At 31.8% G+C, this 26,199-nt stretch overlaps 1 protein-coding gene across 3 annotated transcripts in view; it reads left to right on the forward strand.

Annotated features, from left to right (window-relative positions):
* The window catches only part of PHF14 (PHD finger protein 14), a 159,263-nt gene that overhangs the window by 106,483 nt on the left and 26,581 nt on the right, over positions 1-26,199 (forward strand). For 2 of the 3 annotated variants that reach the window (XM_045565538.1, XM_045565534.1), the window contains exon 17: positions 4,357-4,474. In XM_045565538.1, the coding sequence (XP_045421494.1) occupies positions 4,357-4,474 (118 nt within the window). Of the gene's footprint in view, positions 1-4,356; positions 4,475-8,088; positions 8,158-26,199 lie in introns of those variants that run through there. The other variant, XM_045565535.1, reaches the window with a different exon arrangement.

Raw genomic sequence — 26,199 nt, forward strand, 5'->3', positions numbered from 1 at the left:
AGTCAGTATTTAAAAACTAGTTTATTCCTCTAATGAAATTGTCAATTGGAAACTAAGGGAGTTAAAGAAACTGACTTTTAGCCTGTCTCTTTGGAATACTGACTTTCAGACTGTCTCTTAGGCACAAGAGGAAATAATGTAGCTGCTTCTTTTTTCACTTTTTTGCAAATTCTCAGTAGTCAGATAAATATCTAATTGCTTGTTGTATGGATCATAGCACATATGAAGATAAATCATTTCCTTCCTCTTCTTTGTCTAAGGTGCTATCCTTAATCATATGCTAAGTAAGTATTTTAAATAAATGTAGAAGTATGTTTATTTGGACACTGCATTTTGTTAAATCAATGTGTAAAAGACCATTTGTAAAGCTGCTTTGTTATTTACATGTGTATCTATTATGAATCTGATGTCTAGGAAGTTGTATTTAGTAATAATCTAATTAAACAATAAGGTTTCCTTTTATCTTATAAATGGCATTAATTTTATCTCATTTAAAATTGTAATTTTAGAATGCCCTGTAGTGTTAATGTATACAGTGTGTATTAAAAGCTTACAGGTTACTTCTTTGAGCATCCAGTTTGCATTTTATTTTAAAAATTTAGTGTTTCTTTGTAGTTTAGTGTTATATTCTCTTTTAGTATTTTAAGACATTGCCTTCCTATTTAATAATGCGCTATTTGTATAATGTCTGTTTTTATTACGTAGACATTTGTGTTATTTAATAAAGTATATCGTGTTATATCACTATACTTTGGTGGGTCAATGACTGCTTTTGCAAAAGTTTTTAAACATTTTATTCACTATTTTTTTTGATAAGTTAAACATGTACTGTATCGTATGCTGCAGTTCTGTGTTTCCAAGTATATATATGAAATAGAGGTAGAGACAATAAGTGAAAATGATCAGTAACTAACTGCTTTAACTCTATTACAGCTTTTACATGGCAGATGGTTACATACCTTTATATGAATTTCTGATTTCTGAGTTTTGTAAAGTGGTGTGTGTGTGTGTATGAAGTAAAATGCCACTATTTTAACCATCCACATTGTCTTTGATTTCTACGGTTCTTAATGCTATCTCTTATATTTGTCTATGGGTATATTAATTCTTGCAAATTCTTTTAGAGTTCACTTGTGTCATTCAGGATATTTTTGTTACCAGCACATAAAGCTGTGGATTTTTTTCAATTCATTACTCTAGGATAGAAACAACTAAATTTTTTCCACATGGAAATTTTTAGACATCTTTATGGAAAACTTATATTTATATATTTATGTGTTTATCAACAAAGCTATTGACTTCAAGATTCTTTGTTTTGTTTCTCTCTTGGATTTTGGCAGTTCCTAAGGGTATTAACTACTCCTTTTTGCTACTTAGTTTTGGAGTTGCACCTTTTATTTACTGATGAGTGAGCTAGAAATTTAGAGAACTTCCATATCACTCCTCATTCTGACAAACAAATTCTACTTTTCCTTTGGAACTCATCCCAAATATATTAGATTTCCGCATGTCAACTAAGTCATTCTGAAAGGTATCGCTAATGAAAAAGTGATCGATAAGGATTAGGTCATTTTCAAATTGTGCATATTTCAAATTGAGGTCTGACAGAGCTAGTTTGTAAAACATTTCTTTTCCACTTTTCATTAGTTCTTGAGCTGAAAGATAATTTGATTTTTATAAATAATTGAAATCAACAACATATTGAAACTGTATCAGTGTAGCAAACTTGTTCTTAATTTACTAGCTGGGATTTCATAGCTATACCAATAAGAATCATCTATGTACATGAACGTGGTAAATAATGAATTCACTTTTACCTTCATCATTATGTTTGCCTGAAGTTACACACTAGAAATCATAATTTGTAAATTATTATGACAGAGTTATTAAGGAAATGTGCAGTAATTAGACTGCAATTTGATGTGAACTAAGAAAATGTACTGTAACTCTTCACTTACCCAAAACTTCAATTATTAGCGATCTAAACTATATGGAGCATTGCCTAAAAACCTAAAGTTAAGGAAAACAGACCATAGTTAACAACCAAAATTGAGCCCAGGTACTTAACTCAGTAGAAATTCTCATTTTCCTATCTTTTTTACTGTCAATTTGCATAGTCCTAATAAGTTTTAGTGGTCTGGTTTCTGCATCTACACAAATTATTGTTGGGGAAATTAAGCTTAGCCAAATACACTGGCAGTATCAGGAAGCAGTGACTGATAGTTTTCAAGCAAGTGAGGACCTTGAAAACCTTTAAAAGTTGAATACAAGAATTCAAATAGAATAGCAGACTAATGGTACTCATTCCAAGTACAAAAGACCAACATACTGTTCGACACGTAGCAGCATGTTGTTCATACTGATGACCCTGAGATGACAAAGACAGAGTAAATTATATTTATTTCCTTGATGAAACAAATAATGTAGTTATTTTTAAATCATCAAAGATGATTGAAATATTAGTTTTTATGCTTGAGGGAATATGCCCGCAGCTATCTAGAAATTTCACCCTTCTCATAAACTCAGAAATGCTTATACTTTGAAGGTTCCTATACCAATATATATGACGTAATTGAAATTTTGACTATTGAAAGGTCAATTAGATACATTGAGAAACAAAGAGCATTAAATTATGTGGGCATGCCATTTAGTCTCCTTATGTTACATTTGAAGTTATCTACTACATATTATCTATTATTTTTTCTTAATGCCAGAACAACAGGTATTTGAACTTAAAATTTTAACTGCTTTTAAATGTATTTTTAGATGGTTTATCTGTGTTATTGACATAGTAAGTAAAGTATTGTTAGTCCTATTTGATTTTATTTATTCCAGTAGCTCGAATTGTCATAGTAAACATCTTTTGGTCAAGACCATACCTTGAGTCTAAAAGATTTTTGGAAATGTACATAAGCTTATTTTATTCATAAGGAGAAAGTTGTAGAGGAAAAAATGCATAAACTATGACATATAATTGTGTTATAAACTTCTTTTATAACTAAATAGCTTAGTTGTTTAACTTTATTGAAACTCTTCATTCCCAAAATGGGCTTTTGAGAGATTGGTTTTTTGTGGCATGACTTGAAATTTCTAGTAAAAATGTAGATTTATCATCTCCTTTATTGTAATGATGTCTTAAAATCAATTGGGTATTTTTGTATATGTGCTGTTTATGTAAGAATAGTTCCTTCTCCTTTTTTCCTAATAAAGGTTATTGAATAATAATTTTTTACTTTATTCAAGTAATACATGTTCTACAAATTTTTCACCTTGGTTTCTTAGTTGTAGATTTCTTGACATTTGAAGTTCTAAATCAATAAGAGATAAACAATAAAGAATCTGATAGATTGATTAAGAAAATATTGTTTAATTTTTTTTAAAGCATAAAGAAATGAGGAATATAACCCCTTCTGTAAAGTGTATACGTTTGTTTTTTGTTGTTAAATTTTGGTCTTGCTATTCCAACTGATGCAAAGTTCTTTTTATAAAGCACTGAAATAATACAGATTTTTCTTCATTGTCAGCAGGATGAGATTGTCTGAAACGAAGAATGGGTATGATAGTTTTCTTAGATTTTGTACATCTTAGGTAGCAAAGACACTATGAAAACATTTGTTAATAAGTTTTAAAATATACTAGGAAATACTTTATGAAATGAAATGCTCTGAGAGAAAGTGACAGGTAAATTTTGAGAGAATAATATTAAATTCTTGGAGTGGTTTCTTACCTCTTTGTATATTTAAGTGTTCTGTGATTTAACATGTAAAGATTGTTTTTATTTGCTATGGATTGTGTTAGCATGCTATAAATATTAAAAAGTTTATTTGTAATCTAGTTTAACTTGGAGAGAGAGAGATGAGATATAAAATTGTATAGCATTGATTGCAACCTAGTGTAGCCTAGTAGAATTTTTTTAGAATTCTAATTTTAAAATAATCACAATATATTGGATCGAATTTATAACCTTAAATTATGTGTATCTTATTAAATGTGTTAAAGTATCTAATGGGCAAGTGATTAGTTCTTTAAGTTCACAATTGAAATTGTTATGGTTATTAGTTTTGAACACATAAGATTATACACATACATTCATTCATATGTTTTTAATGTTTCTACTGTCAAAGTGTTCTGAATGATATTTGTTTTGTTTGTCAATTTTATTGCTGATGCATTTGTTTTTTCTAAAACATTTATTTCAGGTTCAGGTTGCCTTTGTCATGATCATTAATTTAATCTTATGAGCCAAGAATAGAATTAATAGTGTTGAAATTGAAATGTACAATAGTTTGTCTTTTTGTCTGTGAAATAGATGGTTTTTATATTATAGATATACCTATAAATCTGTTTATCCTACAGGTGTGATGAATGCAGACTCTGCTACCATTTTGGCTGTTTGGATCCTCCTTTGAAAAAGTCTCCTAAACAAACAGGCTATGGATGGATATGTCAGGAGTGTGATTCTTCATCTTCTAAGGTAAGGAAAGAAGAGTCTGTAAGAAAAAGGGTTATTTCCCATCATTTTGATAGCTTTTCCATATCATACCATCAGCTTCCTAATTTTAAAGGTAATTGTAATATGAGGGACCAACATTTTAACCTAATGCACTTTGAGAATATATTGCTATGGTGAATGCGTTTCCCTTAAATTATGGATAAAAAAACTTTACTAAATGATATAAATTTCCTCTGTGGAATATTTAGCTGTTTTGTGTATTCTCCATATTATTGTAGCATATTAAATAGAGCTTTAGTAGCCAAAAAAACTCAGTCACCCTTTGCTAATTTAGCATATCTAGGGAATGGCAGGAAAATTCCACCCTGAGTTGTAAGAAATTATGTTAACCAACAGAATAACCAATAAAATCCAATTATATTTTATAGATGACTCTTCTTAAAATATAATAATATATTGTGGCTATTTTATAAAGTCTGTTCCTTAAAAAAAGACAACTGATTTTTACATCCTAAATCTTATTTCTGGTATTTATTTTAGCTGAATAGAAAGGACGAAATTGCTAGTGAAGTTGTTTAGGTTATCCCCCAAATAAACTTGGAAATTATGTCTTTTGAATATAAATATTCTAATCTTAAATTGTGGTAATCTGTATTTTATGATTAGTTTGTATGTCTTTAACGTGGAAGAGCTGGGCTCCTAATGCTTTGACTTATTTGACAGAAATATTGGATACATATTCTGGTCAACTGTGGGTTAATCAAATTGTTCTTCCTTTAAAGGAAATGAGAAGTAACTGTCTATTGTTAGTATGTACATCAAACCATCTTTCTTCAATGCCACTTAAATGCATTTTTCTGTCCTAAAGTGAATTAAAATTGATATTGAATTCCTGTCAGATCATGGAATCAAAAATATTCTTTTTATCATTAGCTAAAATGATTTGCTCCAGCTTACTACAGAGGTCTTCTGCAAAAGTTTATTAATTAGAAACTGTAAAAAAAAAATTGTGAAGTATGTTAAAGCTTTCTACATGTTAAAATTATATTTGGCTATTGGGTGAAATAAATACATTGCTACATGCAAAAAAACTGCAAAAGAGCATTTGGTTTTAGAAAAAAACTAAGTTTTAAAAAAAATCTATTTTAAATTTTTATGTATTTTATAATAATTATTAAAATATAGTATTTTATATATTTTATTTAATAGTCAAGTATTTTTGCCTAAGATTAAAATGATATAGTAGCAAGAATTATTTTCCATTCATTTTACTAAGACCTAGATTTAAGAGGGAACATTTAATATCCAAAAATTTTATTGCATAGTTAAAAATGCATTCCCAAAATTTTATTAAAATAAAAAAATAATGAAATACTATAGACCTTAAAAGTTGTCTTAGAGGATTCTATTATATAAGGTAGTTTTTTTAAGTGAACTTTTTATTTGGGGTTCCCTACTACCCCCACAAACAAGTTAGGAAAACAATTTTTGAAAAAGGATATATTGCTTTTTATAAATGTGCCTTTTGCATATATTCTTTTGAAAAGGCTCTATACTGCTATAAATATGTAGCATCATATTAAATGCAAAGGGTATATTTACTAAGTTATTAGTAATTTTGTTAATATTGAAAATGCAAGAGGGTATATTTCAGATTTGTTCGGAGTGTAGCATCAGATTTGTTCGGAGTGTAGCATACATTTTATACACACCATAGATGACAGTAGCCATCGAATAAGGTTTTGTTTTTGTTTTGTCTTCCTCTACCAAAGAAAGGCTCTTGGGACTCTGAATGGAAATCCATTAGGAAAGCACATTGTTAGAAAACTTGCATTTTATTTTACTGGATTCTGTTTGACCCGTGGTTGAATACCAAATGTAAACAACCAGCATTTTTAAACTTTCATCCAAATATGGTGTCTCATTTTTGGAATATCGTAGCAGTTTACTGTAAGGATTACAGCAGTGAAATGGAGTTGTATTTTCATCATACCCACAGGACTATTAATATGCTACTTTTTTCCAGTGAAAAATTAAATTTAATATAATACTGAAACTGAAAATTAAGGAGACTTAATTCATTCCCTTGAATATTTGTATTACATCAATTCTGTTTTTTTTACTTTTGAAGACTTTCATTTCTGACCAGCAGGTAGTACATTTCTTTTTTTTTTTTATTTCAGAATATTATGGGGGCACAAATGTTTTGGTTATATGCATTGTTTTTGTACTGCTTAAGCCGAAGTTATAGGTGTGCCCATCTCCCAGGTAGTGTACATTATACCCTTTAGGTATGATTTCACTCATCCCTTCCACCCTCTTCCCACCTGCATGATTTCTATTGAGTTTTATTTCCATCTGTGCACATGAGTGCTGATCAGTTAGTTCCAATGTAACAGTGAATACATGCAGTGTTTGTTTTTCCATTCTTATGATACTTCACTTAGCAGAATAGTCCCTAGTTCCATCCAGATTGTTACAAAAGGTATTAATTCACTTTTTGTGGCTGAGTAGTACTCCATGGTATACTTATACCACATTTTATTAATCCACTCATGAATTGATGAGCACTTGGGTTGATTCCCCATCTTTGCAATTGTGAATTGTGCTGCAATACACATTCTAGTGCAAGTGTCTTTTTGATAAAATGACTTCTCTACTCTCATCTCCTTTCTAATTAATAAAAGTGATTTGTAGTGAAGAACATTAGACTATGCCAATGTCCTCTTTCTCATCAAACTCTCATTTTCTTTTTTATCCAGTAGATTTTATTGATTGTTATTATTTATTTTGATGTTCAAATTGTCTCAAATTTGGCTAATGTGAAAGCCATTTCAGACTGGCTCTGTGTCCTTTCAACATGATTACACCAGTCTTTGAATATTTTCTTGCTGAGGGTGTTCCAGAGTCAACTTGTACTTTTCTCTTTCCCCACTCCTGGAATCAGCTGTTTCTCCAAGGAGCCTTGGTTTCTTTTAATGGAGAATGGTATTTAGAAACCAAGATCTGGTGTGGTTGTTACTGGGATGTTGCTCTTCCTAGATCTTCTCAGCAGACAGAGCCAAAGACTAGATTTGTGTTTATACATTCATGCACACTCACACTCACGTCTGTATTCCTGTGTTTTTATAGATACTGAAAACCATTCTAATTTTCTTCCTTTCCATCTCTGTAACTCCCTTCTTTGATAGAAAACTAGCTCCCATTATCCTTATTACATATTCTTACATGGTTACTCTCCTGATAAGGAACTTTTGTCACTCTCTGTCCCTACCCCACATGGATACCTATTTTGTTTACTGTTGAATTGAATGATTCAGGAAGAGGAGAGAGAAGGGATGAAGATAGACATTTGTATTTTTACAAGTTCCACAGGTGATTTTGTGAGCAGTTAGAATAAGAATTTCTTATATACCTATTTTCATAAAACTTCAGTTATTGAGGAAGTTTTGAAGGTAAAATTTAATTTATTAGAATTTTAAAACAAGTAATATACAATATGTGTAATGCAAGTAAAATTTCAGCAAATAAACATTTTAATATTATGTTGCATACTTACATATAAGATATAAAGCAGACTTAGTATTGTAATTTTTTTAAAAATAGGGCATAGTTCAGTCTCTAATCTTTTCCAGGATATTCTTGATGTACATCCCAACAACTCATGTTGCTGAAACACTCAAAATGAAGATAATTTGTCTTGACTTGACATGGTTAAATGAACATGTATAAATATTTCTTTTAGGCCGGGCGCGGTGGCTCACGCCTGTAATCCTAGCACTCTGGGAGGCCGAGGCGGGTGGATCGCTCGAGGTCAGGATTTCGAGACCAGCCTGAGCAAGAGTGAGACCCCGTCTCTACTAAAAATAGAAAAAAAAAAAATAAAGTAAAAAATAAATATTTCTTTTAAAAAACTGTTTCCTCTAAGTCATATATATTCATAAGTGCCTGAGGATTTACCTATACATCGTGTACGTACAGTGACTATGCCAGTTACTATTCTAGCTTTTTACCCTTGTTTAAGCTCTATTTTGTGAGAAGCCATGTAGTATACGCGACAGGTCATTATTGGACTACTTACAAGATGAGCCGTCTTAGCTGGAGACTTCCATTTGGTTCACTCTAATTTGATCTTTCTAGTATACTACACTTTTTGAGTAGTAATGAATTGTGAATTTATATGCATAAATCCCTTATGAAAGATTTTCTGGAACTACAAATGTGTGACATACCACCTGAGTCAAGAGATATTTCTTGATAATCATTTGTAGTAAAAATCTCTGGGTAGGAAACAAATGATTTTTTAATTTTTTTTTATTTTCTACATTTTCTTTTTGAGCAACTAGAATTCTATAACTTATATCAAAGCAACTTATATAAGTATATATTTTCAAGTAAGGCAGTCTTTGAGAATTGTGCCTCTTTAAGAACTTAACAGAACAATTTCTCCAAGGAGTATATTGCCACAATACATTAAATAAGCACATTTAATTGAACCTGGTAATAATGGAAGTTGAATGTCTGAATTTTATATATTGAGAAGATTTATTAAAAATATAAAATTAAAGTGAATTATCCTTTAAAGTTCTTTAAAATTTAAAGCATATAACTGACCCATTAAATAAAAGACTTTTTAATATTTTAACTATTCATTTGACCTCTGAGATTTTATCTGACATTAGGTTGAACTTTAAGTTTCTGAATTTAGCATTGTTGATGGAGAAGCCATTTTTAGGTAAAACTTATACCACTTAAGTATCTGAGTTCAGTACTCTTTTAGCATTTGTGTGACCAGTTTACAAAAGCTAACAAAATTGTGCATTATCAAGCTTTGCTGAGTTTTGATTTACCTTTTCATTGATACAGGTATGGGAAAGTCTGGGAAGAAAGTTGTTTTTACTATGTCCTATAATATATTAGAATCCCATAGAATAAATCCGTGGTGGTTTGTAGACTTATTAAAAGTCTGAGAATTAAAACTGTGGTGTGGTTATCCTCAAAAATGGCTAAAGTTTTGTATTTAAACTTTAGATTTCCTCATTGCTAGTGGGTAGGATAACACCCACAAACTTCAGTTGATCTTCTAGTACAGGACAAGGTCCTTGACTAAGTTCAGGCTGTGGCATTCATTTTCCATAGCAGGCAAAATTGTTTGTATGAATGTCTTTAAGCCCCTTCTAATTGACTGCTATACTTTGGGACTAGTAATAATGATTTTCCATTAACAGTCCCACTAATGATAGTTAGTACTATGCTTTAAAAAAAAAAAAGTAGTGTGTTTTTATTTAAAGTGAACATTTATGTCCTGAACTGAACTTATTTGGCATTATTGCCTGCTCAAAGAGGTTATTTACTTGATTGTCCTGAACATGTTTTCTGAAACCTACCCCTAGGTCATATTTTTATCAAGTAACAATTTTTAGGAAAACACAGATTGTTAACTGGTCATTTATAATAGAATTGGAATCAGTATTGTTCTGTTTAGTTCTATAACCTACAGTAGTTTTCATGGGAACCATATAATACACATTAAGCATATACTTTAGTAAGTTATGGTCAGTATTCCTTAAGAATCTTTCTGAAAATATGATTTCTTTCCTTAAGGTACAGTTTGTCAATGTTTATAGTACATATATTTTGGTATATTTTAATATGAAATTCAGAGAAAGGAAAATGATTAAAACCTCTGAAAATAGATTTTTTTATATTAATAATTTGTAAAATTAAAAAACAAATTCACTTTATAAATTATACTTACTACAAACATACAAAAACTAAGCCATTTTCCAAGTTAGTGGCACGTGTCCTGATGCATTTACATAGCATGCTATGGAATACCATATGTGATAGAAACTAAATCACAACTGAGGCAATTAATCCAAGTGCAGTAGGTGCTATACATACAAATGAATGCCTTTTAAAATCATCAACTTCATACTGTCCTTTAATGTAAAATAGTTTTTTATGTTTTTATTTTTTTTTATTTTGGAGAAAAAGGTTACTTATGAAATACCTGAAAATTAAGGTAAAGAATATTTATTAAAGCTTTTAAAATGTTCATAAGAGTATTTTTATCTTACTAACCTAGCATTTCAAATGTCAAAATTGGTTATATAATAAACCAAACCATTATAGATGATAATGTTATAATATTCAGAAGTAATATGGAATGTATTAATTATGTAAACTTGTTATTTCATTATTTACACACAGTGTAAGTATCAGAAACATGTTCATTGTGAAGACATAGTCCTAGTTGAAATAATATTCTCAGAATTGTGAAAGTAACACCTGAATAATAGGAAAGGCATAAATCCTAGCTTCAAAAATAAACAGCTGGGCATGGTGACTCATACTTGTAATACCAGCGACTTGGGAGGTTGCAGTAGGATTGAGGCAAAGAATTCGAGACTGGCCTGGGCAACATAGTGAGAACTCATCTCTAAAAAAAATTTTTTTTAAATTAGCTGGGTGTGGTAATGCACCACTGCCATCCCTGTGACTAGAGAGGCTGAGGCAGGAGGATCACTTGAGCCCAGTAGTTCAAGGCTACGGGGAGCTATGATTGTGCCACTGCACTTCCAGCCTGGATGACAGGCTTTTTTTAAAGCCCTATCTTTAAAAAAAACAAAAAAGTGAGATTTCATGTATTCTAGGTATATGTAGTTAGAGTAATTTTTTTCTTTCTAATTTATTAAACATTTATTTTAATTATTTCATCATTTTGTAGAATTACTTAACTGTTAAAAAATTTTCTTTCTAACTTACATATTGTAGTTTAAAAAGTGCCCTTTTGTCTATAGCTAAGGTAGACTCTTGAAGACAGTCTTCAGATCTAAGCTAAGAAAATTCAAAGAATGAACTCTGATGGTTAATGGAATGGAATTCTGAAATGAAATATATTTAAGCATGCTACTCTTGATTTTCTGATAGAATCTTTACTAAAATTGACAAGAAATTATAGATTGGGGAGGTTGGAGACATAATGAAAGTACATTATGCCATTTTACTTATATTCTAATATATTCATTTTTTGACATTTCTGAAATTAGAATGTGTATCTATAAGTAGTTTTTATCCTTAAATAATAATAATTATTTTTCAAAAAAATTGCCTTTAAATTAATGGAGTTCTAATCTGAGGCATTGTATGGTAGGAAAATAGAGTAATTTAAATTATATAAAAGGTGAAAGTATGCAACATGGTGTAGAGAAAAGAGCTTTGTGAGCTTTGAAAGGAAACAAACTGGGTTCAAATCTTAGCAATTTACAATGCTTGTGAACTTCAGCAAGTTGCTTCACTGTAGTGAGCTTCAAGTCACTCATTTCTAAAAGATCGAATGGCTATACTTGGAATAATAGAGGTTCTCAATAAATGACAGCATTAAGCCACAAAGAGAAAAGTTTAATATTAGTGATAATATTCTGCTTTTCCAGTGTAAGAAATGTTTTTAAAAGTAATATGAAGGTAATTTTCTATTTCATTTTAGCCTTCTTACACATCAGATAAAAATCTTTCCTGTGTCTTTCAGAGTTTCACACTAAATAGAGAAAGGTCATGTCTAACTTTTTCATGCAGAAAAAAGTCCATTTGTTTTAATTTCTTGCTAGAGCTAAGAAGTAATGAAAGCTATCTTTATAATTAATATTATTTTTAATCCAGGGCATTCATGGCTCTCTAAACTTATAAAATTATATTTTATCAGGTATTTTTTTCTAAATGTATTGTATATCATTAGGAAATGGTTGGTACTTTTGATGGTAGTTCATATTTCACATTAAATATAGAATTATGGTTCTATATTTAGAAGATCATGCACTAATATATTTATTTTATAAGTAGAAAGCATGATATTTAGAAATAAAAGGATTGCCTTTGTATTTAAGCCACTGGCTGGCCCTGCCAGATATGAATAATAGGAAAAGATCTAACTCATATGGGCATAAAAGGGAAACTTGTTTCTAACTGAAGACATATTTTATAACAAGTGAAGAAATTTCCCATAGACTGTAAAAGGGTATTATTTCCTTGCCAAGGTCTTGAAAACTTTAAACTTTAAATTGAAATGAAAACGTAGAATAAATAAAATAAAATTTAAAAATAACAAACCACTGAAGACAGGTGTAAGACAATTTGTGAGTATACTTTGTCAAAGTGTATGCAGTTTCTTGTAATAAAAGATTCATTTAGCCTAATGAATGACTTTCAGAGAACAGGCATATATCAACAACATATCTTGTTACTGTGTGTACATTTGGATTCTTTTAAGGATGGGAATGTTGGAAATTCTGGCCTAGCACTTTTACATTCCTAGAGAAACCTGAAAATTAAGCTTAACTTTAGAGCATACTATGTAAACACACTTAGAATTTCAGAATATGATTATGTGCCTCCAATGTGCCTTATGGTATTTATGCTAAGAGAGAACCTCACTGTTAAGTAAGGAAATTTGTACTCATTCTCAGATGCGACTAATTCCTTTCTTTTAGAAAGGTAGAATCTCAATACAGTAGTGCCTGCTTGTCTGTGGGGGATATGTTCTATCCTGCAGAAATTATTCCACAACATCAAGAAGGAAAGAATCCTCCCCGACACATTTTATGAAGTCAGCATCACCCTCATACCAAAACCAGGAAAGAACTCAACAAAAAAAGAAAACTACAGACCAGTATCCCTTATGAATATAGATGCAAAAATTCTCAATAAAATCCTAGCAAATTGAATTCAGCTGCTCATAAAAAAAAAATAATCCATCATGATGAAGTGGGTTTCAATCCAGAGATGTAGGGATGGTTCAACATACACAAATCTATAAACGTAATTCGCCACAGGAACAGAAGTAAAAACAAAGAACATATGATCCTCTCAATAGATGCAGAAAAAGCATTTGACAAAATTTAGCACCCTTTTATGATAAGAACACTTAACAAAATAGGCACAGATGGGACTTACCTCAAAATGATAAGATATATACAACAAACCCACAGCCAACATCATATTGAATGGGGAAAAATTGAAAACATTCCCACTTAGAACTGAAACCAGACAAGGTTGCCCTCTGTTACCACTTCTATTCAATATAGTGCTAGAAGTCCTAGCCAAAGCAATCAGACAAGAGAAGGAAATCAAGGGCATCCAAGTGGGAGCAGAAGAGGTGAAACTATTGCTTTTTGCTGATGATATGCTCTTATATCTAGAAAACCTCAAAGATTCTGCCAAGAGACTACTGGAATTGATAAATAAGTTCAGCAAAGTTTCAGGTTACAAAATCAGTGTACACAAATCAGTAGTGTTCATATATACCAACAATAGTCAAACTGAGAACCAAATCAAAGATTTTGATTAACTTTAAATTTCAAAAGTAATAATTCAAAATAGGAATTTTGCTTAATAAAAGTAATATTCTTTATATAAAATCTTACTTTTAAAAATGACATACTTCTCACTGTTTTTCTTTTTTACTTTTTTCTTTTCTCCGACTCTACTTTTGTGGAAAAAGTTGGAATCAAAGAAAAATGCATACGCTTTGGGTGTTTTTTTAAAAAGATTTTATAAAGGTAATACATGGTCATTGTGGAATATTTGGAAAATTTTTAAAAACATAAGAAAAATATTTTAAATTATCTGCAATTATAGCATGTATAATACATTTCTACTTATGTTTTGGTAGTATATCGTTATATACTACTGTAACCTACTTTTTTAAAAATTGCAGTCATAGAATACATTATATATGACAGTTTTCCATGTTGTTAAATTTTCTCTTCTAATCTGATTTTTAAGAGCTATATAGTATTTCTTTACACAGGTATACTCTCAATGTAATGGCTGGGTCAAAGAATATAAATATTTTTAAAATAAGAAAGTATTCTAATAGCAGTTAACATTTATTGAGTAGCACTATGTACCTTGCATTATCTGAGCACTTAAAATGTATAATCCTGTTTAGTTGTCACTACAACTTTTAAGGTAGTTATGTTATCCTTTGTGCAGAGGAAAAAAAATGGGGTTCAGAAAAGTTAAGGATTACACAGTTAATAAGTGGTGTGTTAACAGTGATCCAAACCCAAATCTTCCTGACTCTAGAGCCTGTGTTTTAGAAACTAGATTTTACATATTTAAATAGGTATTTTCTATTTCTTTTTGCAAGAGATTCTCCATTTAGATTTTGTCCTAAAGCCATTTTAGATTTTCATAACATAGAAACTCAGATAATTTTTTTATTACAAACAAATACCACTAGCAACAAGAAAAATGAACAATATATTACTAAGTGAGATCTCCTTTGTTTTTTCTAACAGAGGAATAAAATCTGGAGATCATTTAAAACAAATAAATTGATTAAAGATGGTTCTACTGTGAGGTGAGGGAAAATGGATGTGGAAGATGATATAATACCTCAAGACCCTTTGTTCATAAAATTCTTTGAAATAATTATCTGTGTTAAGGGAGATCCCATTTGACAATATGGGTGATTTATGTTGACCCAGCAGAAACTAAATCATTGAATTTGGAGGGAGATGAGGGAAAGGGAACTAAAAGTGAATTTTTTTTTAGGCAGTAAGCACTGTATTTTGGCTGAGTCAAATCTTGTTTTTTAATGTTTGTCAGGAGTTGTGAAGTTTGAAAACCTATATCGTGAAAAGAAACTACAGCCAGCCATATTTAATCTCTTTTCAAAGATAGTTTTAGAATATTCTGATTTGTGCAATGTCAGCCACTTTGTGTATACACTGGAAGATTTTGTATCATTTTTACCCAGTATCAGCATTCTTTTGCAGTAAAAATACCTCCTATTCAAAAATAATACCTTGTTTGTAAGTGGAGTAAGTACTAAATATAATACAATTTAGACCTATTTGGATTAATTCTTTTGGTGACAATTCTTTTGTTTGTTAATCAAAGAATATGAAATTATTACCTCACCTATGAACAGTTAAACATGATTCTATCCTCATTTAAAGAATAAGGGTCCATATGTAAGTGTTTTTGTTCTATTGTATTTCCATTTGTGACCTCGTTCAGCCACCTTCTTTTGTGATTCCAGACTTCTGCAAGTTGTTATAGGTTCAATATATTGTTCTCTTTTTTCCTCTGGATTATATTCATATGCCAAATCTAATCTCTGGTCATCTAAGATGCAACCTGTTTTAATGTTTTCTCTGAAGGTTTCTTAAAGGTTTATATTGTAGTAGTATACCTTCATTGAAGTTAAGTTGGTTTTTTGTTTAATGTACCTTCAATAATGGCTACAAATGATTATCTGCTTCACTGGTTTGAAAACTCTTTAAAGTATGCTTGTAGAGGTTAAAATTTTTAAGAATCACTTTGAAAAGTTCAAGCTGCACCAAAGCACTTTTGTCAGCATTATATTCACTTTTGTGTTCTTGAGGGCTGGACTGTTCTCTCAGTTTTTAAAGACAAATACTATTCTTTATATTGTTTGAAAAATCATATGTCTAAATTTAGATTATCAGATATGTATAAATCATTTTCCAAGACACAGATGTATATAAAGCAAGTCATGAGTATATAAGGTATTTTAGCATTGTTTCCTTATTTTAGTGAAGCAGTGTCAACAACCAATAACAGCAAAACATTACTTAATAACTCTATTTAAACTTTATCCTAATATTCAATTAATAATTTATTAATTTTTCCCACTTCAAGTCATGTTCAGAGTATGAATGAAGTAGATATTTTTAGAAAACATTAAGTCTTTTACAAGAAGGCAAAATGCTATAAAGGGTAGACATTTTTCTACCTTTTCCTGTAACAGTGTTGAAGCATTCACCTGTTTACAACATAAAGACTGTATTAAGTACCCTCTTAATCTTTCATTTCTTTTTGAGTGCTCCCAGGTCTACTCTACATGCATCTGATTTTTACAGTGAAATAAATTTCCTTTCTTCATTATTTAGCTATTTCAAAATCGTAAACTTCCTTTCTTCATTATTTAGCTATTTCAAAATCCCTGAATTTTCTCATTCTGCCTACTCCTTCTCTCATTCACATTTTTAAGCAGTATTTGGAAACATGACACTATTTATTTCTCAAGTGACACTATTTATTGTGTTCCCTGATTAGTGAAAACTTCCCTAAGATAGAAACCTCCCTAATAGGGTATAATACAGTTGTTGTTTTTGTTGTTGTTGTTCTTGTTTTTAACCTCATAATAGCAATATGAAAAAAAAATACTGCATTCTAAGTTTAAATAAAAACTTTAAACAAAACTCTATAAATTAATTTTAAATAAAGAGTAAAAAAAGAGATAATAGAAGTAGTTTAATTTGTTCTCCATATTAATTGCCTTAAGGACTTCCAGATTGCTGTTTTTCAAAGACTAATTTGTCTTTATTTTAATCTAAGTGAATTTTGTTCTTCAATTTAAAACAAGGTACAAACAGAAACCAGCTTAATTCTTTTATCCCAGTGCCTTTAAGCATGCTCTGTTGGATCTTCCGTTTTCTTCAGTGACTCTGAGGTAGATCTCATGGCTTTTCCGATTGCCCTTAGGTATTAATAGTCTTTTTTTTAATATAAAAAAATCAAGTCCAGTTTAATGTCAAAGCTTCAATCTCTTAACCAGTTCAAAGCTGTCTCCTCTCACCAGCTCAGAACTGCTTTAAACTGGGAAATCTATAGTTTGCAAGGTGGTTGTACTTGACTTTGAATCTTATCCCTCCTTCCTTTTGTGAGTTTTTAGTGATCTCTCATTGCTAGAGTTTTCCTGCCTACAGGTCCCTTGATAATGAGAGATGCCTTATCCTGTGGGTTACTTATGATTTCCTTTTCAGGACTTAAGTTCCTTTTGTCTACCCTTTGACTGGCATCACCCCATCCTGTTAAGGCTGTCCTCTTTGGCTAAATAGATCCCTTTCTAGACAGCATCTTGCTCTCTTTCTTTAGCCCACATTTGTCCTAAGGGAAACACACAAACCCTTACCCTGACAAGCTCAGAAAGAGCAGTCATTCTCCCTGCAGCCCCGCAGTTTGCTCTGCTGCTCTGTGCTACAGACAGACAGACATGCATCAGCACCCGGTCTGTGTCCCCCAAACTCCTAGGGGACAAACTCTGGGTAATTTTCTGAAAATTCATCTTATATGAAGGGCTTCCTTTAAAGTACCTCTTCTTAAGAAATTCTTACTCTCCAGTTTCACCTTTCGTTATTTTTCAGGCTTCTCCTTTGATAAGTTACCAGACCAATGTTTGTGTGAGACTTTGAAGAAAATACTTTCTGAAGTATTTTATCAGTGCGTATCTTTAAAAAATGAATATTTTAGACCATTTATGAGAGCTTGAGAGATAAAATTTCACCCACTCCATGAGTCCTTTAATGTGTTTATGTCAAATACCCTATCACCATGACTCAAATCATGATCTTTTTTCTAGCTCATTTTTTTTTTTTCAAATTATCACTTCTTCCACTCTTTTAAACAGTTTGTACCAATCCCTCAACTCTTCTCAAGACCTCCAGGCCATTATCCTCATTCTCAATTTATTACCCCCCCTTTTTTCAAAACTATGACTTGACATTTTAATGTATACTTTTCAAAACATTAGAGTCCTCTATAACTCCCTTTCTCTGGATCCACTGTGTTGGTTCATCTCAACTGTTTCTTTTTTGCCTAGAAATAACTGGAGAAATTTATGGAGAAATTTATTGAAGTTCATTACAAATTTATACCTCCTAATTTAAACCAGAACAGATTGCTGTTTTTTGTGTACTCCTTACCAGATTTTTATAGCAATTATTTCAAATCTTTGCCACATACCTCAAGCCTCCAGTTTCATTTCCAGCACCCTCATTTTTTCAAGATGACTTGTCTCTTACTTCACTGAGGAAAAGAGGTCCATATCCTTACGTTTTCTCCTTACAACCTTTAGAAAGTCTGTTACTTTTTCTGCCTCAATCTCTTATTTCCTGTCTCAGAAGAAAAAAATGACACTTAACTTTGTTCTTTATTCAGTACCTAAGTGTCTATTCTCATTAAGCCATCCTACAAACTTTTTCCTAATCACTGTTTTTGAAAGATCACTTTTCACATTTCCAGGTCAGAAACCCCAAGGAAGGGATTTCTGTTGTCCATACTATAGGATAGATGTCAGAGTTTTATCTCTGACTTTCAAGGCCATCTATAATAAACCTATGCTAATGTTACAAATATTATAGGTATGAATCAACCTTTCTCCTTCCCTCCCTCATTCCCTCTCTCCCTCCCTCCTTTCTCTTTCTCTCCTTCTCTCTTCCTCCCTCATTCTCTCTCTTTCTGTCTCTGTCTCTGTTGCTCTTACTCTAAATACTCTTTTACAAAAAGCTTCATATCATCAGGGTATGTTCGTTCTTTTCTTAAAAAATTAAATCTCCAATTTAAATCCTAGTTTCCCTACAATCCTTAGAACAACACTAAATTTGTTTTGCACTCTTTTTGCTAGACTGTTCATTTGACATTCAGTAGATTATTTTTTGTACTGTTATTTATCTTTTTATATTTATGTTGTTTGTACCAGCTAGGTTGCAAACTCTTTTGTAATAGAGGATATTTCTCTCATACTTCCTTGAAGACAAGGAGCCTGGATATTACACCTTTTTCTTCCTAAGGTAGATTTAAAATTGTTCTTGTTAGTTCTCCACTGCTAGCCTGTTTCCTGTTATTTGTTACTGAAATTATTTTTTAAGCTTTGTTTTGCTGAACAGCAGTGGAAGAGATGTAGGTTCTAGTTTTTGCCTTAGAGGCCCAAGGCTATTTATTAAAACAACAAACAATGTCTGAAACATAAATTTCTGCCAGCCATGACCCAAATATGCAGATAAGACTGAGAGTAAGAAACGTAAGAAAATATCTGTTTAGTAAAGTTAAAATCATATTCTTTCTTAGAATAGTTTCTGTTCCTATCTAGTTCACTCAGCATTTCCATTAACATTTAATAGTGCCTTTTAATTATAGCCGATTTCTTTGGAGTAGATATATAGTTTTAAATTTTAAAAAATGTTGTAGTTGTCTCCTTCAGAGTAAAGAACACTGGGATTGTCTAAGACTGTAAAATTAATATGAAAGAAAATGTCTATTTTGGGGGGGATTTTTTACATAAAATTTGAGAAGAAACAATATACTTTTTATTTATAGAGATATTTTCTTTCTTTTGATCTACCTACCAATATGTCTGTAATAGGAGTCTCATTTTATTGAATAAAAATCTGTATAGTATTCAAAGGTGTGCCACACACTTTACCAGTTGCTTGAGTTATACTATTAATAAAATAATCAGACATGAATCTTGCCTTTCATATCTGTTCCATCAGGTGCTATGGCTCATGCCTGTAATCCGAGCACTTTGGGAGGTGGAAGCAGGAGGATAGCTTGAGGCCAGAAATTCAAGACCAGCCTAGGCAATATAGTGAGACCCCCATCGCTACAAAATATTAAAAAAAAAAAAAAATAGCCAGGCATGGTGGCACATGCCTGTATTCCCAGCTACTGAGAAGGCTGAGGCAGGAGATCACTTAAGCCCGGGAGTTCAAGGCTGCAGTGAACTATGATCGTGCCACTGCACTCCAGCCTGGGCAACAAAATGAGACTCTGTATAGATAAAGCATATGTGCATTTAATTATGATACAAGATTTAAAGTGTCAAATGCCATAAGAAGGTGCAGCTAAGATATTATAGGAATTTTGAGACTAGGAGAATTGTACAGCTTCATGAATCAAAAAGAGATTGTGGATAGTATGCCATTTCAATGGAATTATGAAGGCTAGGTAGAATTTCATAGAAATATAAATTAGGATATGCTAGATTATGCATCAAACACAAAGAATCCCAATTTTTTAGTGGATTAGCAACATCACAAGTTGACATTCATATAACATGTCAATACTGGTTGGCAGGACAACTCTGCTCCTCATAGTCACTCAAGGACCCAAGCTGATGAAGGTTTTATTTCGACATATGTGGTCCACAGCACAGTAGCAGGAAATATAACAAATTTCACATAGGCTTTTAAAGTCATATCTGGAAATTGACATATACCACGTCAAGCCACATTCCACAGATTACATAGTCAAACCTAATTTTAAGAAGCCAGGTAAATATAATCCTACTATGTGCTGCCATACTTCAAGGCCTTTCTGGTATTTGAAGCAACACAAGGAAATCCTTGGAGAGAGAAAGAGTGTGTACAGTTCATATGGGGAAAACTGCTAAGTAATTAATTGTAGTAATAATAGTTGCTAATGTGTTTTCTTAATTCTTTTTGCTTTTTTTTAAATAGTTTTATGGGGGATATTTTTTGTTTTTGTTTTTGTTTTTTGTTCTTTGAGCAGTTTTACATTTACAGACAAATTGAGTTAAAAGTACAGAGTTTCAATATGTTCCTTCATTCCTCCACCCTTCACCCTAGTTTCCCCTTTTATCATTTGCATTTGTGTGGTACATTTGTTAAAATTGATGAGCCCATATTGATACGTTATTATTAACTAAAATCTATAGTTTACATTAGGATTTAATCCTTTTACATTCTATGGGTTTTGACAAATGTATAAGGACGTGTACCTACCATTCTACTATCACACAGAGTAGTTCACTGCCCTAGAAATCTCCTGTGCTCCATCTGTTCACCACTCCTTCCTTGCTCTCAAATCCCTGGCAGCCACAGATCTTTTTACTGTCTCTATGGTTTTATCTTTTCTGGAATGTCATATAGTTGGGATCATACAGTATGTAGCCTGTTCATATTGGCTTCTTTTCACTTCGAAATATGCATTTAGAGTTCCTCTGTGTCTTTTCATGGCTTGAGACCTCATTTCTTTTTATTGTTGAATAATATTTTCTCGTATAAATATGCCACAGTTGATTTATCCATTCTCCTGTTAAAGGTGTGTGTATGTGTGTGTATGTGTATTGTGTGTATGTGTATTTACAATTTGTTTTGTGTACTACAATCTTATTTGTGTTAGTAATTATGAATAAAGCTACTGTAAACATTGATGTGTATGTTTTTATGTGGGCATAAATGAGTTTTCACCTTAGTTAAGAAATATGAAGGAGCCCAGTTACTGGATCAGATGTTAAGAGTATGTTTAGTTTTTTAAGAAGCTGCCAAGCTGTTTTCCAAAATAGTTGTATCATTCTGCGTTCCCTCCAGCAGTGAGTGAGAGTTCATGTTCCACATCCTTGCCAACATCGGTATTGTGGGTGTTTTGGATTTTAGCCATTCTAACAGGTATCTTGTTTTATTTGCAATTCCCTAATGACATATGATGTTGAACATCTTTTCATATACTTACTTGCCATATCTATGTCTTCTTTATTGAGATGTCCAGATCTTTCGCCTATTTTTTGTTGGGGTTGTTTGTCTTCTTATTGTTTAATTTTAAGAGTTCTTTATATATTGTGGATGCCAATCCTTTATCAGATGTTTTGCAGGGGGCGGGATGAAAAAAAAAAGAAGAAAAAAAAAAAGATGTTTTCTCCAAGTAATTTTATCCTCTGATCAATGTGTTTTGCAGTGTAAAATTTTTTAATTTTTAGGAAAATCCAACTTAATTTTCTCTCACGGATTATACTTTTAGTATTACATCTAAAAAGTCATTATCAAACCTGTTGTTACCTAGATTTTCTCCTGCTATCTCCTAGGATTTTTATAGTTTTGCATTTTACATTTAGGTCTATGATCCATTTTGAGTTAATTTCTGTGAAAGGTATGAGGTCTGTGTCTAGATTCTTTTTGCATGTAAATGTGCAGATGATCCAGCACTGTTTGTTAATATTCAAAAGTCAATTGCTTTATGTTACTGCAGTGAACAACTGGAATTTTTTGTTGTTGGGTTTTTGTTTGTTTTTAGTAAATTTTATTGTGCATGTTTAAGATATACAATATGATATTATAGGATGTAAATAGTAGTAAAAATGTTACTAGAGTGAAGCAGGATAACGTATCTATCATCTGACATAGTTACCCATTTTTTTTTTATTTTTGTGGCAAGAACAGCTAAAATCTACCCATATAACTTGAATCCCAAATACAGTACAATATTATTACCTACAGTCCTTATGTTGTACATTTACATCTCTAGACTTGTTCATCCTACATATCTGCTGCTTTGTATCTTCTGACCCGTACTTTCCCATTTCCTCCCCATGTCCTCTGATAATCACCGTTTTGTTCTGCCTCTGTGTTTGATTTCTTTTTTTAGATTCTACATATAAGTGAGATCATGCAATATTTTTCTTTCTGTGTCTGGCTTATTTCATGTAGCATAATGTCCTCCAGGCCCATCCATGTTGTGGCAAATGGCAAGATCTTGTTCTTTTTTTAAGGACTAAATAATATTCCATGGTATTTTTGTACCAGTTTCTTTATTTATTTGTCTGGTTAACAGACACTTAAGTTGTTTCCATATCTTGGCTATTGTGAATAATGCAGTGAATATAGGAGTGCAGATATCTTCACAAGGTAGTGATTTCAGTTCATTTGGGTATTTGGGTCCCACATGGGTCATGTGGTAGTTTTGTTTCTAATTTCTTTGGAAACCTTCACACTATTTTCCATAATGGCTATACCAATTTATATTCCCACCAACAGTGCGCAAGAGTTCCCTTTGCACCAACATTTATCTTTTGACTTTTTGATAATATCCATCCTAATGGGTGTGAGATGGTATCTCATAGTGGTTTTATTTGCATTTCCCTGATGATTAATGATGTGGACCACATTTTCATATACCTGTTGGTGATTTTTATGTCTTCTTTGAAGAAATGTCTGTTCAGGTCTGAAATTTTAAATGTAAACCATTCACATTAGTACCAGAAAAAAAAAAACATGAAATACTACAAAATTCTGATAAATGAAATCAAAGAACTAAATAAATGGAGAACTTTTCTATGTTCATGGGTAGGAGAACTCAGGATGTCAGTTCTTGTTAACTTGAACTATAGATTCAATGCAATTGCAATCAAACTCCCAGCAAGTTATTTCATAGGTTTTTGAGAAACTGATTCTAAAGTTTATATGGAAAAGTAGAAGACTCAGAATAGCCAACACAATATTGAAGGAGAACAAAATCAGAGAACTGACACTACCCAATTTTAAAACTTACTGTAAAGTTACAGCAATCAAGAGAGTGTGGTATTTGTGAAAGAACAGACAAATAATAAGACACAGTAGAAAGTCCTGAAATAGACAAACATAAGTAAACTGATCTTTGACAAAGGAGCAAAGGCAATTCAGTGGAGAAAGTGTCTTTTTATAGAATTTCTTTTTAATGCAGAGTGATTGGGACAAGAGATTGAGACCATATTATAAAGGGTTATAAATATTATGGCATGAGTTTATGGCCACTGAAGTTCTATTCAGAGTTTTTTAGAGGGTATTAGGGATCAGAAAAAGAGGAGAGGAAAAGCTAATCTCCAGAGCTCCTTCCCAAGCAAAGGCACCCCTTTTTTGGAAATAGAACGTGCAGTGTGGAGTTTAGGGCAGTGTCCTTACTTTAAACTTCTCAACTGCCTGAAGTTCTACTAATACATTTGGATTATTCTCTTAAAAAGGCAAACACCATCATTATATTATATTTTACACATTATATCACAAACCAATTCCTTCTGGATGCTTGCCTTCTAACACAACAGTGGCGCTGATAGAAAAGGAAGTTTTAATTTACAGAAGAGTATGTAGGAAATAATTTTGGATTTTGGAATTTTTTTAGGGTGAAGACCCAACTGCATCAGGTAACCAAGTGAGGAATTAAAGGATGTTAATCACTTAAGTAGAAAAGTACTAAATAGTAAGAGGACTTGACAAATTAGCCTTCCAATTTTAATCTTTTGTCTAAGACTATCTAATGCCTAGAAAATCGGATACTCATTTCTCTTCTCTTTTTGTTAGGAGTCAGAATTTGAAATAGGCATTGTGGTTGGGCTGTAACCCTTTTAGAAGATTTCTGGGGAAAATATTCTAACTTTAAAATGATAAACTTACCAAGGATTTACAGAATCCCACTTGTTTAGAATCTGAGTACTGCCTATATTTTTAAGCCAAGAAAGACCTTAAAATTCTAAGCCTTATTAGAAAGCATGTGAAAATTTTGCCATTTAAAAAATTTTTAAAGACATACCTTAAAATCTACCAGAATTTGAACCTGAAATATCTAGACCAGTGACTTGCAGACTTTTTAAATGAAAGATTTTATGTTGTTTATTATATATAACAGGAAAAAGAAATGAAATGGTTTTCATTAAGATAAACGTGACATATATATTTCTAGTTTAATATTTCTGAAGTACTGAAAATAGCATGCCCATTGTATTTTTATTTTTTTCTTTATTTGAGGACTATTTAAAATTATTTAATATCATGCTTGCTTAACTATGATTTTTGGAAATGCTCTTTATTTTAAATTTAAGTTTATACCAAGTGTTAATTTTTGTATATTTTTCACAGTGAAGAAATGCCTTTTTTTTCCATTGAAACTCCTGTTTCATTAAGGAGCAACATTGGCAATGTTAAATGTAAATTTAGCTTTCCATTCATTGCTGCAGTTATATTTTCAGAGCCTGCTATAAGAGATAAACCCATTGCAAATGAAGACAGCATTCATTTTGCTTCCACCTCAGGCCACAGAGAATTGATTGGGGTAATAAAATGACAGCACCTTGTAATATAGTGAAGGCTCTTTAATTCGAAAACCAGTTCTAACCTGATTCAGAGCTTGTTTAAAGCTAATTTATAGCTTACATAATTTTCAGCTGGCCGACCAAGGTAAAGGATGATGTATGAAAACTGATAAAGAATTAACTTATGATATATTCAGACATGGCATTAAAGTCAGTTGGTATTAAAAAATAGATGAAATGGTAGAAAAAAATAATTGATAAGCTTTTGCTTTACTTAAGTAACATTGTTGACAATAGTTTAAATTTCCTGTCATCTTCTTTTAAACTTAGCTTCTTATCCTTTCTTTATAAAATTAGTTATATTTGCATTTCTTATATTTTAAAATCCTTCATTTTTCTTCACATATTAAGGTCAGTGTAAGGCTGGATACAGTTAGCAGCTGTTGTGACTTCCACAGTGCCAAATCTATTGTGTGCCATGGTGGCAATATTGCTGCTGAATAGTTCTGGTCTGTCAGCATTTTAATTATAAATAATCTTTTTCAAGAGGCAAGCTGAAAGAATTTAGAGCTCTTCATTTTTATTTTAGCTGAAAAATCAGTATTAGGCTTTTTGCCTTTGTGGGCTATTTTTATCTCTTTATTCTAGCATATTTAATCATTTTTAACTCACAAATAATATAACTACCATAGTGTAAAGTATTCTGTACTATGAATGAATCCAGATTTTCAGAAATTTCATGTCAGCATTCACATGTAAAAAATGAATTACAGTTTCTTTTTTTATGTTGAAGTCCTTGACATCTGTGATCCCTAACCGCCCCCTGCCCAGGCTGTAGAGGCCACAGAGGCCTCAGACTGGTACCAGTACTGGTCGGTTAGGAACTGGGCCACACAGCAGGAGGTGAATGGTGGGTGAGCGAGCCCTACTGTAAACTGTGCATGCAAGGGATCTAGGCTGCAGGCTCCTTATGAGAATCTAATGTCTGATGATCTGAGATGGAGCTGAGGCAGTGGTGCTAGCACTGGGGAGTGGCTGCAAATATAGATTATCATTAACAGAGAGTTTTGATTGCACGATAAATGTAATGCACTTGAATCATCCCAAAACCAGCCCCCTCCCCCCATCCATGGAA

This window comes from Lemur catta, chromosome 11 (assembly GCF_020740605.2).
Source record: "Lemur catta isolate mLemCat1 chromosome 11, mLemCat1.pri, whole genome shotgun sequence".
NCBI lineage: Eukaryota > Metazoa > Chordata > Mammalia > Primates > Lemuridae > Lemur > Lemur catta.